Below are 20,741 nucleotides of genomic sequence, written 5' to 3'. Positions count from 1 at the left end.
ATGCAAATTGCTACAAATATATTTGGAAACAGTTTTAAACAGAAGGTATGAAATGCAAGTATTGTGGGTTTACTTCCTCGCAATATAGGAAAATAAACTGTTCAATAATATTGTTTTGTGTTTACAATGTACACTATTCACTTCCTTGTTATATAGGAAAGTAAACTGCACAGCAGTATAGTTGTACGTTTACCGTGTTTTCTGTGATTGACTATAATTAAACAAATCACACGGTGCCACACCAGCGAAAGGCCTTAGTATATTTATATATTGTTCTAGTATCCAAACCAAAAAGGACTAGGTAGTCTGATATGTATTTATGTTTAAATCAGGTGTTACCAAATTAAAATGTAAAACTGAGACATTTTTTTCTGTCCTATAGGAGACCAAAAATAGCTAATACATTTGTCTTTCAGTGATGAGTTTTACTGGTGTAGACAGCGCATAGTTTTGTATATTACGCCAAATAACAATTTATTTATTTTTTAGGTTTGACGGTGAAAATAAATAAGAATAAACTGGAAACCATGACAGACGGTCATACTATTCTAAACAATAATGTGATAAATGTACTCATGAATCCCAGAATGCAAGTCTCACATTAGAGAGTTTTAGTTGTTGAAGGTTACTCCATTGAAAAATTGAGGTCAAACATTTTATGACACAGTAGAAGTTGTATGGACTGGCGAGAGTACATAAAACTAGCAGTAGATAGTCCACACTTTTCCAAAGGGATCTTGGGTACCTCAGGATAAGCATTTTACGTTATAATTGATAATCAGTAGATATATTTATGATATCTGTAAATACACATGTGAATGTTACCCCAAGGACATTAATCCCCACCTCTAGTGGCTAAGTGGAAAGTCTGCATACGTACCTTGCTAAAAAATCAAGTTTCGATACCTATAGTTGGCAGAGCACAGATAGCCCGTTGTGTAGTTTTATGCTTTACAGTAACCGAATCAGTGCAGAGCATTAAGATATATTATAACACAAAGTGATCACCGTGGGTGAGGAACTGCTCGAAAAACACTGTTGAGTATAGACCATACGCGCAACCACCTTTCTCCAAAATAACTTTCTCAGGATTTCTGTCTTACAATATAGAAAAATCGGATTTTGTTTTAAATAAAGAATAGTAAAGAGTCTATAGAGTAGATACGACTGATATTTTATACTGTGGTATAAAACACAATTGTTGTCAGCCCTATTTTGTACAGAATAGAAACACCGTGTTTAATCTTAAACAAACATTACCGCAGAGTCTAGGCATAAAAAGTAGGGCTGGTCACAATGGTTGTGACCAGCCCCACTTTATATGATTTAAAAACTCCACGTTTAGCTATAAACAAACATTATTCTCTGACAGTGGTTTCAAGCTTTATGAAGTCATGGAACCCTCTTATTTCATTTCTCTCCATCACGGAACTCAAACCTTATCCCACACTTCAATCCTAAACTCTCTTATCATAGATACATATACATAATTCTTACTTCATTTCATTCTGTATATAAATGTGTGGAGAAGAATGAATATCAACTGACTCACAATTTTTTAACAAAACAAACAAAAACACCATTACTTACTATCTTCATGGGAAATCATTGTCGATCTTTCACGGAACCTTGGGGTTCCAAAGGAAAACACTTCTCTAGAGTCTAGAGAGTAAAGCCAACCGATATTTTAGTTTGTGGGATAAAATATAGCCATTTTTATCAGTCATGCTTTTTAAAGAAAACGCATAAAAGTTGCTGTCAAGACTTCCATGAAATCCATCAAACATAAAATGCGTCGAAAATTATGCTTTCATTTAATCGCTTTTTTCAAATAATTTTAGGCCGACAGCAGTAAACGTTCTTTATTTCACTATTTTTTGTTATACAGCAGTAAACGTTCTTTATTTCACTACTTTTTATTATACAGCAGTAAACGTTCTTTATTTCACTACTTTTTATTATACAGCAGTAAACGTTCTTTATTTCACTACTTTTTATTATGCAGCAGTAAACGTTCTGTATTTCACTACTTTTTATTATACAGAAATAAACGTCCTTTATTTCACTACTTTTTATTATGCAGCAGTAAACGTTCTGTATTTCACTACTTTTTATTATACAGCAATAAACGTCCTTTATTTCACTACTTTTTATTATGCAACAGTAAACGTTCTTTATTTCACTAATTTTTATTATACAGCAGTAAACGTTCTTTATTTCACTACTTTTTATTATACAACAGTAAACGTTCTTTATTTCACTAATTTTTATTATACAGCAGTAAACGTTCTTTATTTCACTACTTTTTATTATACAGCAGTAAACGTTTTTTATTTCACTACTTTTTATTATGCAGCAGTAAACGTTTTGTATTTCACTACTTTTTATTATACAGCAATAAACGTCCTTTATTTCACTACTTTTTATTATGCAACAGTAAACGTTCTTTATTTCACTAATTTTTATTATACAGCAGTAAACGTTCTGTATTTCACTACTTTTTATTATACAGCAGTAAACGTTCTGTATTTCACTACTTTTTATTATACTTAAACAGAATTTTATCAAATTCTTATAAAAGTTTTCCCAACGAGAAAATAATCTCACCAATGTGTTAATCATGAGAAATTTCTGTATTATGCCTCTGAGGTTGGATTTCAATTATACTGTCTCCCTCCTAGCTTTGTTCACAGTTCCTTGTTTATTAAATAATGTGTGGTTAATTAAAGATTTGTAGATCATTATATTAGGTTTAAAATGTAAAACGTGTTTTCATTCTTCATCAGCAGGTTATGTTTTTCATATGTGACTGAATGATATTAATGATACAATGAGTGATGGAATTTTTGCAAGCATAAATGTTTCTATGTTTTATGTTGTTATATCTAATATTACAACAGATCCTGTTTAATAACAGGTACAAATTAGTCTTTTTTTTTACTTTGTCAAGGAGGAAAGTTCCAAGAAATCGTTTTGAGAAAATGGTGTGCGCCACAGATGATAAAATTGTTAATAAACTCGTCTAAGCACCGAAAGAATATTGGTTTGCTCTGTTTAAGATATGTGGTCAGACTTACAACGGTATACTAGAATGAAAATTCACATAAACACAGTTCTAGTGATCGTGCAAATAATTTGTTGACAGATAATTTTTATACATTTTTACAGTTACACATTAAATCTCAATGTTGCTCATGCAACTAAAATATCTGATGTATTGGTATTGGAAGTTAAAAAATCCACTCAAGACTCATCAAAACAAATGACATTTTTTATAATAAAACTGGTAGAAGTTATTAATATTGATCAAAGAATGAGCCCAACAATACGTAGTGAAAGTTGATGTTTGGAAAATCATGGATAAGTCATCAGATTTATTGATACGCTTCAACTGAAATGCGCCAGAGTATGACTGAGTGGACTGGCACAGTGACCATTTCTAAAGTTTCCATTCTCCCTCTTTAATCATGCATTACTGGTTTATCGTTGTTCTTTGCATAAGAATTCCTTTTAACAAGCTTTCTTTGCTCATATTTCAGGCACTTTAAGATCCTAATGTCAATCTTTAAGAGTGTGTGCGACAAATAAAGGATCACTAAATTATACTCAACGTATGTACAGAAACGGCCTACGAATGTTTCAGGATTTAAGATCCTAATACCTATCTTCTAGTGTGTATGCGACTAAAAAGTACTTAGTATACGTCGTGAAACGGCCTTTGAATGTTTCAACATCATCTATCTGGAACAAGGCGATGTTGTGTTGAGTCTATACATGTATCAAAAAGAGTTAATTATCAAATACTGAAGACCAACTACATTACAGGTGATCTAGAGGTGTTTTACCATCCATACAGATTATTTTTGCAGATTCCAAAGAGATTTAATAAACACATGTAGAAGGTTTTGAAGCTACAATAACTTGTGCCAGGGTTTGTGAACACATCATCATTTGTGGACATTTCTTAAGTTCTAGATTGTTAGAAAGAATATTTGAGTAGTTTATTTTTTAGCACAAAAGATAACTTTAAACGATGAAAAGTTAAGTGAGCGAGGTAATTTTATCCAAACAGGAGAGAACAAATTTTGTTGATACTTTGGTTGAGATAAACGCATTAAAATTATCCTATATAACAGGAATTGTAAAGAATTAACAGTGTATAATATTGGTATTCCAACCAAAACGATACATAAATGTGACATATAAAACACTCACAACCATGTTTTGGCCTACACAAAGTCCTGACGCAAATATTGCAAAGGCTATATGGATTTATGTGAAGACTGAGAAGACCAAATGATAACCAAACAGCTTTGCTGAATTGTGGGAAGTAATATAGTAATTTAGAACAATATTTCACAAATTTACATTGAAAAACTTATGCTAGCATTAAAACAAGATTTATTACTCTGTTTATAGCATATGCAAAATACTAGTGCACTGTCCAATTTCTTCACTTTTATTTGTATTTTTCATAATAATGTATTGCACTGATTATAAATTGACAATGTAATTGCAATAAAAAATTACTTTTGACTTTAATGTCAAACTTCTATGTTTCTAATGTTATTTACAAAATATTGAAACTTGGGATAAACTATGTTAATACAAGACTCATTTTTTGACCACATCTCCTGAACCAACTTCTGTTATTTATGTATTTGGTTGAAAATGTATACACCACATTATTGCTGAGTAAAGTATAACTGCTTTTACTTTACGTTTATAAGCATGATGTTGGTCTGATTGACTGGATGGCAGCCATTAAGTGGATAGACTATCAGATATGCCTGTAGTCTTTTGGCTTGTAGGCGTGTTATGTTTTTAATATTCCCATGTTTAATATATGTATATATAATCTTTAATTTAAGCAGATGTTTCTTGTTCTAACATAGAGCATCGATAAGTGTCTTTTGTCCTAGCTGTCTATTATTATGGGCCATAAAAAAGTTCACGTACATTTCTACGTATTGTGTGAAAGAATACCATAATCTGGCAGGTTGGCTGAGACCTCAAGAATGCAACTTCTCTTCTTTACCGATGACCAACAGTTACATGAGTAACGGAAACATTCTAAGAAGATTACCATTTTGTTTTGTGCATTAATGATAGGGTTTCTCTGTTTGGAACACATTTTAAACATATAAAGAGCTTTCTCCAATAAAACCATGGGCATATGTCAATACACATTTTGATTGTGGTTTTGAATGGAATAAAGAATGTTTAATTTTGCCATAAATTATGTCCAGTTTATTTGATATTTTAAATTTATAAAATTCAGATTAACTCATTAACAAATATGTCAGACAAATCTGTGTTATTTTGAGGAACATACTTTGCCTCTTTAGAGGAAGTCAGTGCACTTGAAAATACTTGTACTCTGATAAAATTTATGTTTGCAGAAAAGGGGAAGAACAATTCTATAATATTTCATTTTTAATTTCAAATTTATTTACTATTTCCATAATCATTTCAAATACTCTATAAATAAATATTTAAGGTCTCACTAACCTGTAGTGCATAAGATTAAAAATATTAAATTCAATCACAACTATGTTTCAAACGCTGTTGTTTATCTGTAACGCTGTTTGATACGTCAATTTTTGAAATACTTGAAAAGGTTTCTCACGTTTATTAACAAGTATTTTTGTTAAGCTATTTTAAACAGAAGATCAGACAAAAAAGATAGATTTTTCTCTTATCACTCTTTTCAAAACAAAAATATTCTATAAAGTCTCCTTTGTTCGCTGTTTTTGTATTTAATTTACAAAAATAAAAACTAAACGAAGCCTTTTTTACATACAAATATATATTTATATATTGATTCAAATGTAAGTTAATCTATATTATCCTTCCATTGTGTAAGAAACTAAGATTCTTATTCAGATTAAGTTCTAATGTTTCTGAGTAACCTTATTTTGACTTTTATTAAGCAACCACAATGATTACTTATATTTTATTTTGATACGTTTTCATTTTCCTTTATATTTTGGATTTAAATCTATAAACAAATTTTAGGGACAGAATTATTATTAGTTTGTTTGCTGTTTAGAATTTCGCGCAAAGCTACACGTGGGCTATCTGCGTTAGCCGTCCCTAATTTAGCAGTGTGAGACTAGATGGAAGGCAGCTAGTCATCACCACCCACCGTCAACTCTTGGGCTACTGTTTTACCAAATTATTATTATATTTTTATTTTTTGCAAAATGTTGTAAAATTATTTTAAGTGAAAAATAAGAGAACTTTCGGGGTCCTCACCTTTAACTGTCTTCTTAAATAAGAGATTACATACCTCTATTTCTTCAGCAATAAGTTCGAAGACTTAAAATACAAAAAAAAAACTTGGATTTCGTTTTGAATTTCGCACAAAGCTACTCGAGGGTTATCTGTGCTAGCCGTTCCTAATTTAGTAGTCTAAGACTAGAGGGAAGGCAGCTAGTCATCACCATCCACCGCCAACTCTTTTACCAACGAATAGTGGGATTGAATTTCACATTATAACGCCCCCCACGGCTGAAAGGGCAAGGATGTTTTGCACGACCAGGATGCGAACCCATGACCCTCAGATTACGAGTCGTACGACTCAACACGCTTGGCCATGCCGGGCCGAAAAAAAATTGGGTTTCAATATCTGTGATAGGCGCAGCATAGATAGTCTATTGTGTAACTTTGCACTTAACAACAAACAACTTTTAAATTAAAACAAATGTTATGAACTTTGCATTTCTTCCTATTAACCTTTAGTGTTATAAACAGAAATTATTGTAAAAATAATTAGATAAAAGCAAGTTAATGAAAAACGATAAGATGAAGCTGTGACAATGTTTTCGTGCGAAATAAAAATGCTCCAAAAATGCAGTGATCTGTCTCTACTTTTGTGTTTTTGAAAACGTTGAATAAAACTTGAATTTAAGAGGAAGCAGATTATAATTTACAAGATACACATGTTTTCCAAAAATAACATTTATTACAATATTCAGTCTAGAAAACACTTCACTTCTAGAAGTACATTTTGATAGTCACATGATACAACGAAGATCACGAATTTATTATTCAACCATGAAACTTCTACAAAACTTCCAGGATTTGTCAACATGACACCATAAAAACTTTAGTATCAACAATAGATGAATTTTTGCACTATGTGTAAAGAAATCTTTTCCTATGATTTGCTATAAATCTAGATCAGATTGTCAACAGTTGACTTAAACAGCCGTAATGAAATGTTCCAAGCTAACAAGCATTGTAGTTCTTTCATACTGAATTTAAAAATCCTCTTCACATTGGCGTTACAAAATTAATTTACATTTTAATTATAAGAAATTATACTCTATTCTAGTAATGAAAATTATTTCATCTAGTTATGTTGTAAGAAAAATCCATAATCTTTTCTAATACATTGCTTCAACTGCAAATATACACAGATGCAGTTTTACAACAATTTACAAAAATTAACGCGATTGTTTATCAAAGAATGATTATTTTCCAGATATACAACTTCTAAAAGTTTCTTAAGATGCAAGTAAAAGCCTATTTTTTTTCCATAAGAAATGGCTGGTTGAGAAAAATTCAGTTTCGAAGGTTGTTTCGGGACTAAACTGTCTACAACCAAGGGCACTTTTTTCACATCTTGACTCAGTTATGTCAAATAGATAAAGAAAAACAAACCATGAATGACGAACTGAGTCAGTAACAAATAAACTATATTCTGTTTCCAAGATATTCTGAAATCACCATTATTTGTCTGAGAAGTATCTAATATAATATTAATTTTTCTATTTTTATTATTTATACAGTTAATTATTTATATTTTCTATCATTCCCTCTTAATGATGCTCTTACCAAGAACATGCAGAAGATATACCTGTACAGAGACCAAACTGATTATAAATATTAAGGTTTAAGCCATGAAACATATACTAAGACGTTTGTAGACATTGCTTAGTAGTTTTCAACCTAATAGCGAAACAGATGAAAAAAATTCAAAGGCTAATATGCACGGCATGTCGGATATCACTTGTATGTAATAATTTCTGCTTTACAAGCTAAAAAAAATGAAACACTAAAGAGTATAATTTTCATATATTCTTTTTTCGTAAAATTACGACGATAATTAAACTAGCAAAACGTTAAGTTGTTTACTCTTACTCTAGTTGGTTCACTCTGTATGGGTATATGCATTCTTTGTATGGTCAATATATACATACACATTTATCATTTTAACTTATTAACTACCTATTTTAATCTTTCTCTGTCAATATTATCAATATGAATTTCTCTACTTCGTCATCAAAGATCATAAACACAATAACACAATGTGTAGTATGATACAAATATCCACTTTTAACATACACGTGACACACTAGTTATTGATCAAGCATTCACAGATATATATATATATATATATATAAAAATAAAGCCGAATCCACTGAGCAGGCCTAGATTGAGTCTAGTGAAGGTTTATTTATTTTATTAAATGCTATATAATTCTACAACTTAAAGATTAGGAAAGTTCATATTAAGTTCATAAAACATAATAACTTCAATATACAATATGCTTTTCGGTAACGTATTTGTAACGTTTGGTTTTCTTACATTTTATAGGTAGTGGTGTTTAGAAAAAACAAACCTTGCTACGAATATTCCTTAACTTAGCAATGCAATCACGCTTACAAATTCATAAGCATTGCCACTTGTAAAGGACTACTTTCAAAATGTCCCGAGAATTCTTGTAAGAGAAAATATTTGATATTAATATCTGTAGTGGTTTCTCAATAAATAATGCGTTGTAAGTAAACGAATAAATTAAGTAACAACAAATGTTATGTTATCATAAAAGGAAGCATATAAATATTAGATAACCTCTAAATTAAAGGAACTCTGTGATCAGCCTCAAAAGATGAAGACATTTCAGTGTGTTCTGTCTTCATCAAATGAAGAGCTCGAGGTCAAAACTAGGGCTTGTAACTTTAAAAATCTGGTTTTTATACCTGCGGTATAGCACAGATAGCCCATTTGTACTGGTTTGTGCCAAACAACGAACCTTTAAGAAGTCTAATGACCACTATTCAAACACCTTCATCTTCTGAACCATAACACCAAATAAATAACATATTTTACGTGTGGGAAAAGAAAAACTAACAAATGTTCAGTAGTGCATACAACCATGTAATTTCAAAAATGGCGTCTACTGGTGAAAGTAAAAACGGTAGGTTTTTAATTTGATTCTTACAATTATAAAGAATACATTGATTGTATAGATCCTTAAAATTTAAGTAGAAGTGAGATTTGTTTTCTTGAATATCAGTTCACAAGTTTATTCTGGTTTTCAATTAAATAACTTCATTTTTCAAAAAATATTGAAACTATGGTGCAGAATAACCACCTATAATTCTAATGTTTAAAATACATTAATTTCGGAATTATTCTATATATCTCCATTAAAGGAACAAAAAATACTGTTTGTTCAAAAGATCTAAGTTTCAACAGCTCCAAACAAAATGTAGCTGAATTACAGCTAACAGAACGTCTATTTGTTCATCTATAATGTTCGAGCTTCGCAATGATACACTCAATATACTGATACAAACATCATCATTGCCAATTAATTGACATCAACACCGCATGCGTCACCTTTTAATCAGTTTAACTGGGTCAAAACACAAGTGTACAAAGGCACAGTTTTACAAACGACAAATAGTTTCACTCGACAAAATTTGTGCATGTGTAAATACCAAATACAGGCACGTGTGGTATAAACAGATTGCAATAATGATCACTATAACGGCGTACAGACTCAATATACATCACACATTGTTAACTATCCACGAACCACTATAGATACAGAATATTTTTTTAACAATTAGATCTGACAACACAAATACAAAACTCTCCGTAAAGATATTACATTACATATGTGGCACAGAAAAGTTTATCCTTGAACAGATCCAGGAACAAAGTTGCAAATAAGTTATAAATCAGTTTATTTAAAAATTAATTTGTACTAGAAAATAATTTTCTTCTAGTTAATTTGTCTACAAACTAGGATTCCTCAAGATAAATAATAAAAATATGGCACGAGTACTTGTGAAGGTGGAAGTTTCTTTGTTTATAAATCTTCAATAAGAATGTAAGCTTTTGCAAATCCGTCATTAAGCCTCGTTTCTATTTTCGTAACTTATATTTATGACTGACACGTGAGATTCTTCGAATATTATACAAGTGTCTCTCAAGATTATTTCTGCCTTTGATATACTCAAATCTTGAAGTTAAACTATGTGATAGAGAAAGAGTTTTGTACTCTTCAATTACTAAGGATGAATAATGCCTGAGTCACAAAAATTATAGTCTAGGCTTGTATTAATCCTAGTTATTGATAAACAATATTGTAAAGGTAGTTCCTACTCTAAATTGCATTGTAACTGTCTTTTATATATTAAATTTCTGTAGAGCTATATAGGATTGTACATCCAGATGTCTATAAATATAATAATAAATTTGTTTAGAACTTAAACATAAAATAAGGGGTTTATATATATAGATAAAGGTAGAGATTAACTTATATATATAGATAAAGGTAGAGATTAACATTTAGCTTAAAATAGTTTCGAAGTATATCAGAAGCAATGGTTGCATTACTCGCGTTTTTTAAAGGAATTAATTTCATTCAGTTTGACAACAATGTTTTATTTCTAATTTATTAAATCATTTTTAAATATTGACTGTGAAATATATATTCGACCATATATATATATATATATGATTTTTCAATTTTACTGATGTGATATTTAGCAAACTTCACGAATAAATTTCTTAATCTCTCTCTTTAAAAATATAAAGTATGTAAAATGCTCATTTAATTTAAAACAATGTTTACATTTGTCTGCTAAAGTTCTCGGCCTTCAGTGACTTATTATTACAAAATTAGACACCTATTTTTATACAAAAACTAAGTGGAAGCACATTAATACATGTTCAAACAACGTATTCAGGGCCAACTTGGCACATAACACACACATATTTATTTACAAAAAGTGCCCCAGAAAAAAAGCAACTCAATCTACTTGAAAGACTTGATCTACCATCTGGTGGCGAATTTACTCTCTATCTCTCCAACCGCCCTGTCTGAGAAGTCTGGTGATATTTATCATTTTGATTGTAACCGATATCCTCAGCATTGCGACACTCCTCCAAGTAGGACGGTTGGATACGGTACATTCCCGTATCGGCCTGATACAATAGTGTTTCCAAGATTCGTTCATTGTTGATTGTCTTTGTTGGTAGGACCACCTGGAACCATACAGCATTTTTTTTTTTACATCGTTTACTACAAAACCCTATGAGGGTGGACCAGAATACTTTGTGTTAAGTCTAGTTTCTCATTATAGCACTGTAATAATATTTGGTAGATTTTGATAAATCCTATTAAAATCAATAGTTCTTTATATGTTAAGACCGACTTTAAATTGTTTGTAGTGGCCAGAGATTCTGGGTAGCCGGGAACAAACTTTAAAACACTAAATACTGGTCCAGAAATGTGGATTTTGTCTAGAATAACAATAATAATAATGAAGATTATGATAAATAATAATAATAATAATGAAGATTATGATAAATAATAACAATAATAATAATGAAGATTATGATAAATAATAACAATAATAATAATGAAGATTATGATAAATAATAACAATAATAATAATGATGATGACGATATTTAATAATAACAATCGTAATGATGATGATTATAATAATAACAATCATAATGATGATGACGATAATTAATAATAACAATCATAATGATGATGACGATAATAAATAATAACAATCATAATGATGATGATGATAAATAATAATAACAATGATAAAATTACTAATAATTTTAAAAATACATTATCACAAATATATATATGTATAATATAAATTATCATACTGGGAACATATAAATATTCATTATTGTGAAATTATGGGCTGTCTGGGATCTGGTATTTTAAGGATAGTTTTCAGCAGCTTGAAGCAAATACATACACACATACTAATCAACAGAAAACGAGAACAGCGATCGATATTTAGTTTTTCCAGTGCAACAGTTTCATTCAGATCATTTCAACAAGCTTGAAGACAAATAAGCCTCTAATTTACTGTTACTTATTCTTTGAGTCACGTGAGAGGTGATTGTAGCTTATCAATATTTAAATTCTTGGACTATTAAGTTGAAGTTAACTTCATTTACAAAACTCTCAAAATATCTTGGAAGCCGGCTTTCTTTACATGTTAAGTTCTGTTGATAAATTATTATGAATAAGGACAGAAAAATCTCTACGTGTTTTCTTAATCATAAATTATTTCTGAATTTTGTCATGCAGTAATTTCCAGAGACAGTATGTATCAATAGCTCACTTTAAAAGAGAATACTTCGAGTCCCAGTAACTCTTATCAGTTTATTTAATCGTGACGTACAAGTTATATGTAATTCGGCAGAAAGGGAAGTAGGTATCCAATAAATCCTTCTGACGAATAACTTTCGGAACTTCCTCATTTTTGGTCTCGGTTATGAAAGAATTATTATCTAGCAAAACACCTAACTTAGCACAGAAAAATAAATGTTGTAATGAATGTAATTTTCAGTCAGACGTTATGATTATTGAAAAAATTAGCACAAATTCTACTAAGCAATAATGATGCAATCAAGAAACTTGGAACTGATGGTCTGTTTTACTGTTCTGCCAAGTTCTTTGATTGATATTTGACCCCAGCCTCGTTTATCGTTTGTTTATGATTTGTTTTTCTTATCATCAATATCATAAGATGCATATAGCAAATAACTGCCATGTCATTTTCAGCTTATATTATAAAACCATTTTCCATTAACTGGTACTTATTTTGCTGCGGTGGAAAACTTAATTCACTAATTGTTTAGCCCGGCATGGCCAGGTGGCTAAAGTACTCGACTCGTAGTCTGAGGGTCGCGGATTCGTATCCTCGTTACATCAAACGTGCTCGCCCTTTTAGCCGTGTGGACGTTATAATGTTACAGTCAATCCCACTATTCGTTGGTAAGAGAGTAGCCCAAGAGTTGGCGGTAAGTGGTAATGACTAGCTACCTTTCCTCTAGTTTTACACTTCTAAATTAGGAACGGCTAGCGCAGATAGCCCTCGAGTAGCTTTGCGCGAAACTCAAAGCAAATTAATTGTTTATTTTTTAATTTCGCGCAAATCTACACGAGAGCTATCTGCGTTAGCCGTCCATAATTTTGTAGTCTAATACTAGAGTGAAGACAGCTAGTCATCACCACCCACCACTATCTCTTGAACTACTGTTTTAAGAACAAATAGTGGGATTGATCGTCACGTTATAACGCCTCTACGGCTGAAAGTGCGATCATCTTTCGTGCGACGGGGATTCGAGGCCGGGACCCTCAGATTACGAGTCGAGTGCCTTATCCATTTGGTCATACCGGGCTGAATGATTAACTGATTTCCGGTTTCGATAGTTTATGAAGCTGTGAAGTAAACTTCCTCGATTCTCAAATCGTCATAAGATACTACGTTTATGCAAGTAATTTCAAGCAAATAAAATAACATTGGAAATACCGTAAATAACTCGCAACATGTAATTTTTCTTCATTTTCAGTATGATACCTTGAGATGCTATTATTCTGGTATTCACTTTTAAAAGATCCTTTGGTATGTTTAGTTTCTAGCGTTCATTTTTATGAAGTTCATTAAAGTTTGACTTCTGGTATTCACTTTTATACATGTTTAGTTTTTTGTACTCACCTTTATAAGATCCTGCGGAGGTATTTTGTACAATTTTAGGTCACGTGTCAGTCTGTTCATTGTACAGTGAAGCTCCCAGGGGTCTGTCAAAAATAGACAAACTGTTTATAAAACAAACATTCATGATTTTGGGATATATGCTACAGTAATCAATTTGCTTATTTGTTGGATTTCGCACAAACCTACACGAGAGTTGTCTACGTTAGCCGTCCTTAATTTGAAAGTGACGGACTTGATTGTTTGTTTTGTTTTAATTTCGCGCAAAGCTACTCGAGGGCTATCTGCGCTAGCCGTCCCTGATTTAGCAGTGTAAGACTAGAGGAAAGGCAGCTGGTCATCACCACCCATCGCCAACTCTTGGGCTACTTTTTTACCAATGAATAGTGGTATTGACCATAACATTATAGCGCCTCCATGGCTGAAAGGGTGAGCATGTTTCGTGCGACGGAGACTCGAACCCGCAATTCTCGGATTACGAGTCGAACGCCTTAACCCACCTGGCCATGCCGGGCCGTGATGGACTTGAGAAAAATGAGCTAGTCAACACCACCAATGCTTGAACTACTCTTGTGGGATGTGACTTTTACTCTTGTAATACATTAAAAGCCAGAGTGTGCGGAGCACGATTCTTCTGCTATACCGCGGACCCATCACTTATAGCCTCAGGCCTACGTTCCAGCACATTAAGTATTGGATCAGTTTCGGTCCACAACATTAAAGGTATTTATTGTAGATAAAACATTCTCATGACATGGTACATGAGATCACAACCATAAATATTTGATAAAACTTCCACTAATGCCGAAAATGCAAACAGAAGAGAACGGCGATGCATATTATTGGTTAATATTTAATGAAAAGATACATGTCAATCACTTAGATATAAGTACTTCTTGCATAACATACACAAAATGTCCCCGATACGCCAGCGACATAGAGATAAACAGACAAACTTCTATTGTTAAAATTCAAGGTTGAATTCAGGTTGTTTCCAAAACTTAAGTAACCTAATATATAGTTTTTCGCTTATAAAAAAAAATCTAAAATGTAATAAAGAAGTAGGTAACATCGTTGTTACATAATACTGACTTATCAAGCATGGATAAGTAACTTATTTTTATTGAATCTTTCATTACTCTATTGTCAAGATTAAATAGGGATAAAATGCTATAATATATTTGATTCTCAAACATTAGGCTTAAAGGCTAATGGGCTACTGGTACTTAACGTTGAGTATTTATTCCCAGGCTATAAATACAATGGTTAACAGTGTAAAGTATGTTAGGTGTGATGGGTACAATGAGTAAGTTTTATTTAGAAACTCGCAACTGGCATGTACTTTTAATGAAGCTAATAGTAAATATGTGCAATTTGTTTGTAGTGTTTGCATATTGGAGGTTATCCTAATTAAAATGTTTCTCAGAACGGCTGATACGGGTATTAACATTTTTATTGATAAGCAGAGAACAACATTTCGACCTCCCTAGGTCATCTTCAGATCTGAGATACATTTTTATTTCAAGTGGGTTTCTCGTCATCAAGAATATTCTAATTAAAGTAGAGGCAACAGATAAGGAGAAGTGTACATTGTAAGAAATAGCATCAGGATTTCAATAGAAGCTTAGACTTTTACATGCAAGGAGTACATCAGCTAACAGTGACACACTACTATTTGGACTGAGATAGTGAATTTAAATGTAACAAATATATTCTATTGAGCAACAGACTTCAACCCTTGGCTTTTGCAGGTAGAAACTATTGGAGGGAAGGAAATCAAATTGGAGAGAAATGAATGTAAATGATAAACTTAAAGAGGTTATTGTTAGAAGTAATGCTGTGAGAAGTTATGTCGATTGGATAGTCTGTGAGGTTAACAGAGAGGAAATAATTAGATTATTATTATATTTTTCTTTCCAGGTGGAGGATATAACTGACAGAGCAGGTGATATGATAAAGGGACTAGCAATGATGCAGTTTTTCTTGTGCACGTAGGTGTTAGTGATGTAGGGTAAAGTAGGTCTGAGAAACTAATCAATATGTATATTGGGTTGATAAAGGAATATAAAGAAATAAAAGGCCATAAGTTAAATGTGTTAACCATACTACAGAGAATTAATTGTGGGGATTAAAATATAAGTAGGTCATTAGGGCTGATCAGATTAATGAGACAAAGAAGGTTTGTGGAATAGATGGTCTTGCATTTAAATAGGGTAGAGTCTGGATTGTTTGGAAGGGCTATTAACTCAGCTGTATGGAAGGTTTAAACGAGGACTAGAAAAAAGGTGAAGGTCATGATAAACTAAATGTACAAAAAATAAATGTAGAGAAAGTGTGACATAGGAAATAAAAATATAATTAGTTCTAAGTATAAGAAGTATAACAAATATCATAGATTACTTTAGAGCACTCGTAGGAATGGAGTATTTTGATATAATGGAATTAACTGAAACGGGTTTTTGAAACACATGTTTACTGATTAATTAATAGGGACAGAGTACTAAAGAAAGTGGAGAAGTGGCTTTATATGTACTATGTGAATTACATCATGTTCATGTTGACAATATCAAAAGTAATAGCAAGGAAATCAAAGCCATTTAGGTTTCTATTAGCAGATATAAATGGAAAAAGCTTTTAGTGGAAATTTGTTACCAACCACCATGTGGTACTGATGAAATTAGTGAGAAACTTTACAGTGCGATTAAGGTGTCACGTGTTAATGAGGTCATAATTATGGATTATTTTCACATCAAGCATAAATATTGGGAAATGTTATAGCAACTTATGAGGGATAAACTTTTTTGTAAACTGCTCATAATGGATTTCTTCACTAATTGGTCAAGGAACCTACTATAAATAATGTTATTTTAGATTTACTGTTAACTTTTAATATAGAAATGGTTAAGATGGTGAAAATATGAGTATATCTAGGTGCAAGTGATCATTGGTGTATTAGGGTTGATGTTTTGCTGCATATGAAAATAAGATATAATGATATTTTAATTCCAAATTTAAAAAACCCAAATTTTCAAGGGATGCAGCAAGAATTATCTGTTGTAAATTAGGCAGCTGAGTTATTTGGAGATAGCAATTAGATGTGGAAAACGTTTAAGAAACATTTTCAAATATTCAAAATAAACATATTCTTTACAGAAAAACAAGGGTAGCTGCAAGTGAAACCCAGGTTGGCTTCCAAAGGTTATACGTGGCAAAATTAAATAAAAGTATCACCAATTTAAGAAACTTAAATTGACTGCTTTGACGGGAGATGCAGAGGATTATAGAATATCAAGAAAGTTAGTCAGACAGGAAGTTACGAGATCAAAAAGGACGTATTTAAAAAAATTGATTGAAAATGTAAACATTAAGAGTATTTCTTAGAACAGGACACTTGAGGGATGATAAAGAAAGGTTCATATCTGAAGATTATGAGATGGCTGACTTATTAAATTCTTCTTTTTCTTCAGTTTTTATTAATGAAGATTTAAATTCTTCATTTTGAACAGTTGATAGATGGAAATGAGATCGAACCAGATGATCACATTAACCCTGAGCTTATTAAGAATAAAAATGGTTAGTTAAAGAAATGATAATGCTCCTTGGCCAAAAAAGATTTCCCCAAGGCTTTTGAATGCGTTTATGGATTAGATATATGAGCCACTTGCTACTATTTTTTGTACGTTCTTGAATAGGGGGCAGGTGCCAGAGGATTGGAAGTTAGTTAATGCCACTTTTCCTTTTAAAGGAGGTGATAAAAATTGATCCAGTAATTATAGGCCTATTAATCTTAGCTCAGTTAAGGGAAAAGATCTAGAAAACCTGATGAAAGATGCTTCGCAAAGTCGTTTAACAAAGTTTAGAACTTTATCACATAGTCAACATGGTTTCACTATGGTAAAATCTTGTCTTAGAAGTTTTTGACATTCATTGAAAAGGTTACTACTCATGTAGATGAACATGAGAGAGTCATATAAAAGGTTTGCAAAAACATTACGTATATAGGTGTGGGAATACGTTAGCTCATTGGATATAAGAGTGGTTGGATTGGAGAAAGTAGAGGGTAATTATAAGTGGAATTTAATCAAAGTGAATTAATATCAAAAGTGAGGTATTTTAAAGCTTAGTCTTAGGACCTCTACACTTTTTGGTTTACATTAATTACATAGATGAAGGAAGAGTAAATAAATTATTTAAATTTGCAGATATTAAGTTCCTGTGTGTTACTAGCTACAAAGAGGATTCTGCTGCTTTAAAAAAATAATTTAGATCATTTAGCGAGTTTGGTGAGTAAAGGGCAGACATGTTTTAATAATTTTAAATGCAATATAATGCATGTGGATTACCATAATTTGAATTACAATACTATAATTTTGATAAGAATAAACTTAACAGTGTTATGAAAGAAAGGGATCTTAGTGTAATGGTTGATCAGTCTCTTAAGTCATCCAAGAAGTGTGCTGTTGCTGGTAGTAGGGCAAACAGGATTTTAGGTTGTATCTACAAAAATAATAAATACAAGTTATAATTTAACTGTACAGATCATTGGTTAGGCCACGTTTGGAATATTGTGTTCAGTATAGAGCTTCTTACCATAGGAAAGACGTTGAGTTGTTAGAAATAGAAAAGGGTTACTAGAATGGTGCCTAGTATAAAGGGGTTGTCATGTCAAGAGAGATCTTTAAAATTGTTGTTTTCTTAAAAAACAAGAGTTAGAAAGGATCTCATTTAGGTTTTTAATATTATAGGGAAAATTGATAGTGTTTTTTGTATTTAGAAATGAGAATAGTAGGATAAGGGACACAAAAACAAATTTTTAGCAGGGTATGAATCATCGTCAGCTAAGATAGTTTCATTTTTCTAAAAGGGTAGTTGGCCTTTCGAATAGATTGCATTCGATAATGTATAAACAGTAAACTTAAGTGAGTAAATATGATTTTTAGATTGTATCTACAGAAATATTAAATAAAAGTCGAAAACGATTTAGCTGATATTTGGAGTATTGTATTCAGTTTAGTACTTTTTACCTTAGAAAATAAATTTAATTTTTGGAAAGTGTCCAGAAGAGGGCTGATAGACTGGTGCTTAGGATGGAGGGGCTGTCATCAGAGGAGAGGTTAAGATCTCTAAAACTGTATTCTTTTGAAAAACGTTAGAGGGGATCTGATTAAACTGTTAAATACTGTTGATTTAATGGATAATATTGATGTATCATCTTTTTTCATACCTGATGGTGAAAATAATAGAGCTAGAAGACAAAAATGTAAATTTTGGCAGGGTAGGAATCAACTTAAGCTAAGACAATTTAATTTTCGTAAAGGATGAATGGCCTTTGAAACGGGTTACCTTGAGATGCTGTGGAAGCAGTAAATTTAAGCACATTTAAGAGAAAGCATAATAACTATATGAATGATAAGGGCTGGATTTGAAGTTGCTTTATTTAATAGTTTTAATTTAGTTGAGAGGATGGCACAACCTAGATGACCCAATGGGTCCCTTGTTACCCCTAACTATTATGTTATGTTAATGACATCGGCAGTGGTGACATTCAAATTCTATGACACTTACTGTGCCGATTGTTCCTCTGGACTTTGTTCTTTGCCCACAGCAACATCACCTCAAACTTTCGAACTTCGGGAATGTTCAGTTCTCGACCAATCACCATTTGGAACATGGACTCAGACAGAACAAAAAACTCTTGGCGCGAGAACAGCTGCGCCGCCCTGGTGTCGATAAACATGAGTATCATGTTTACTAATTCTGACGCTGAGTTGTATCGCCAGTAGTAGTTCTCTAAGACGTTTAGCATGGAGCACACCTGAAATAATTAAAATTTTTGGTAAATGTTCTTTTGGGTACTACAATTCAGATAAAATACATGGCAGTCGAAATACGGGCACTACTGAATAACTTTTGTACCTTTGACAAGCAATTCCTTAGAATATGACTATGACCCAAATCTTGGTTGAATTTGATAACACACTGGGTATAGATGAGGCTCAATCACTTCCGGTATTCTAAAATATTCATATTTTATCTTCAACACAATGCTAATTACAACAACTTCTTGAGTAAGGTGTGGATCATTATGTGTAGTTATTTTTGGATAATCCTTTTACGTTATCCAAGTTACGAGTATTTATGTAAACTGCGACTTAAAATATAACTTTACAATCAATTTTTAAAGTAGTGTTTTTATCACGAATTAAAGGTGGCTTAGTATAACGATCCACTGTCTGTAATTTGTACAGTCTGAATTTTATATTTTAGGATATTAATTTATGTGTGTTTTGTGAGGGGCGAAAAATGCATATTTAATATTTGGGTAATAAGGCTTACAGGCAACTCATAGCAGATGATATATATTAGTGTATTCATAAATCTTTCGGAACTCTAACACTCAACTTACACTGCAATGTCACCTTCAGTTTATCAAGTTGTTTCATGTTAAAACAAAAGCTTTAAACTGGATCAAGGTGGTATCAACAGAATGTCTCCTTATACCAATCAACAAGTTAAAACCAGATACAGATGACTGTGATATTCTTATAAATAAGTACTTCATACGAATTTCCTATACTGTTAATACATACGGTGACTCAATTTTGAGTTGATTGTAAAACACATACTGGATATTTTTCACCATCTTTAATTTCAGCATTGTTCAGTTTAGCATCATTTGCATGCACAGTTTGCATCTTGTCTTATATTCTAAGATAAATAAACTGTCCATATTGATTCAAATATACAAAATTAAGCCAGTCTTCACTTAAACGCGAAGTAGCTGAAAATCTATATATGCGAACTTTCTAGAGCTAAGTTCTAACTAAAACAGAAAATGAAACGATTTAAGTTCTTACTCTCCATAATTTTTCAAATAATTTATGAATATTTATTATATTTTTAATGGTGATTACTTAAAATAAACTCAATTTGCACACGTCACTTTGTTGCATTTTTTAACAATT

General features: G+C 31.8%; 1 protein-coding gene across 1 annotated transcript in view; it reads right to left on the bottom strand.

Annotated features, from left to right (window-relative positions):
• Nucleotides 1–6,947: 6,947 nt before the first annotated feature.
• Nucleotides 6,948–20,741, bottom strand: part of LOC143230902 (uncharacterized) — an 80,685-nt gene continuing 66,891 nt past the window's right edge. The window contains exons 16-18 of the mRNA XM_076465201.1: nucleotides 19,342–19,591; nucleotides 13,780–13,862; nucleotides 6,948–11,289 (exon numbers count right to left, since the gene is read on the bottom strand). Of these exons, the coding sequence (XP_076321316.1) occupies nucleotides 11,104–11,289; nucleotides 13,780–13,862; nucleotides 19,342–19,591 (519 nt within the window). The 3' untranslated portion in view covers nucleotides 6,948–11,103. The remainder of the gene's footprint in view (nucleotides 11,290–13,779; nucleotides 13,863–19,341; nucleotides 19,592–20,741) is intronic.

This window comes from Tachypleus tridentatus, chromosome 10 (genome assembly GCF_004210375.1).
Source record: "Tachypleus tridentatus isolate NWPU-2018 chromosome 10, ASM421037v1, whole genome shotgun sequence".
Taxonomy (NCBI): domain Eukaryota; kingdom Metazoa; phylum Arthropoda; class Merostomata; order Xiphosura; family Limulidae; genus Tachypleus; species Tachypleus tridentatus.
The sequence above is the reverse complement of the archived record's forward strand: the minus strand, read 5'-3'. Positions and strand labels throughout refer to the sequence as shown.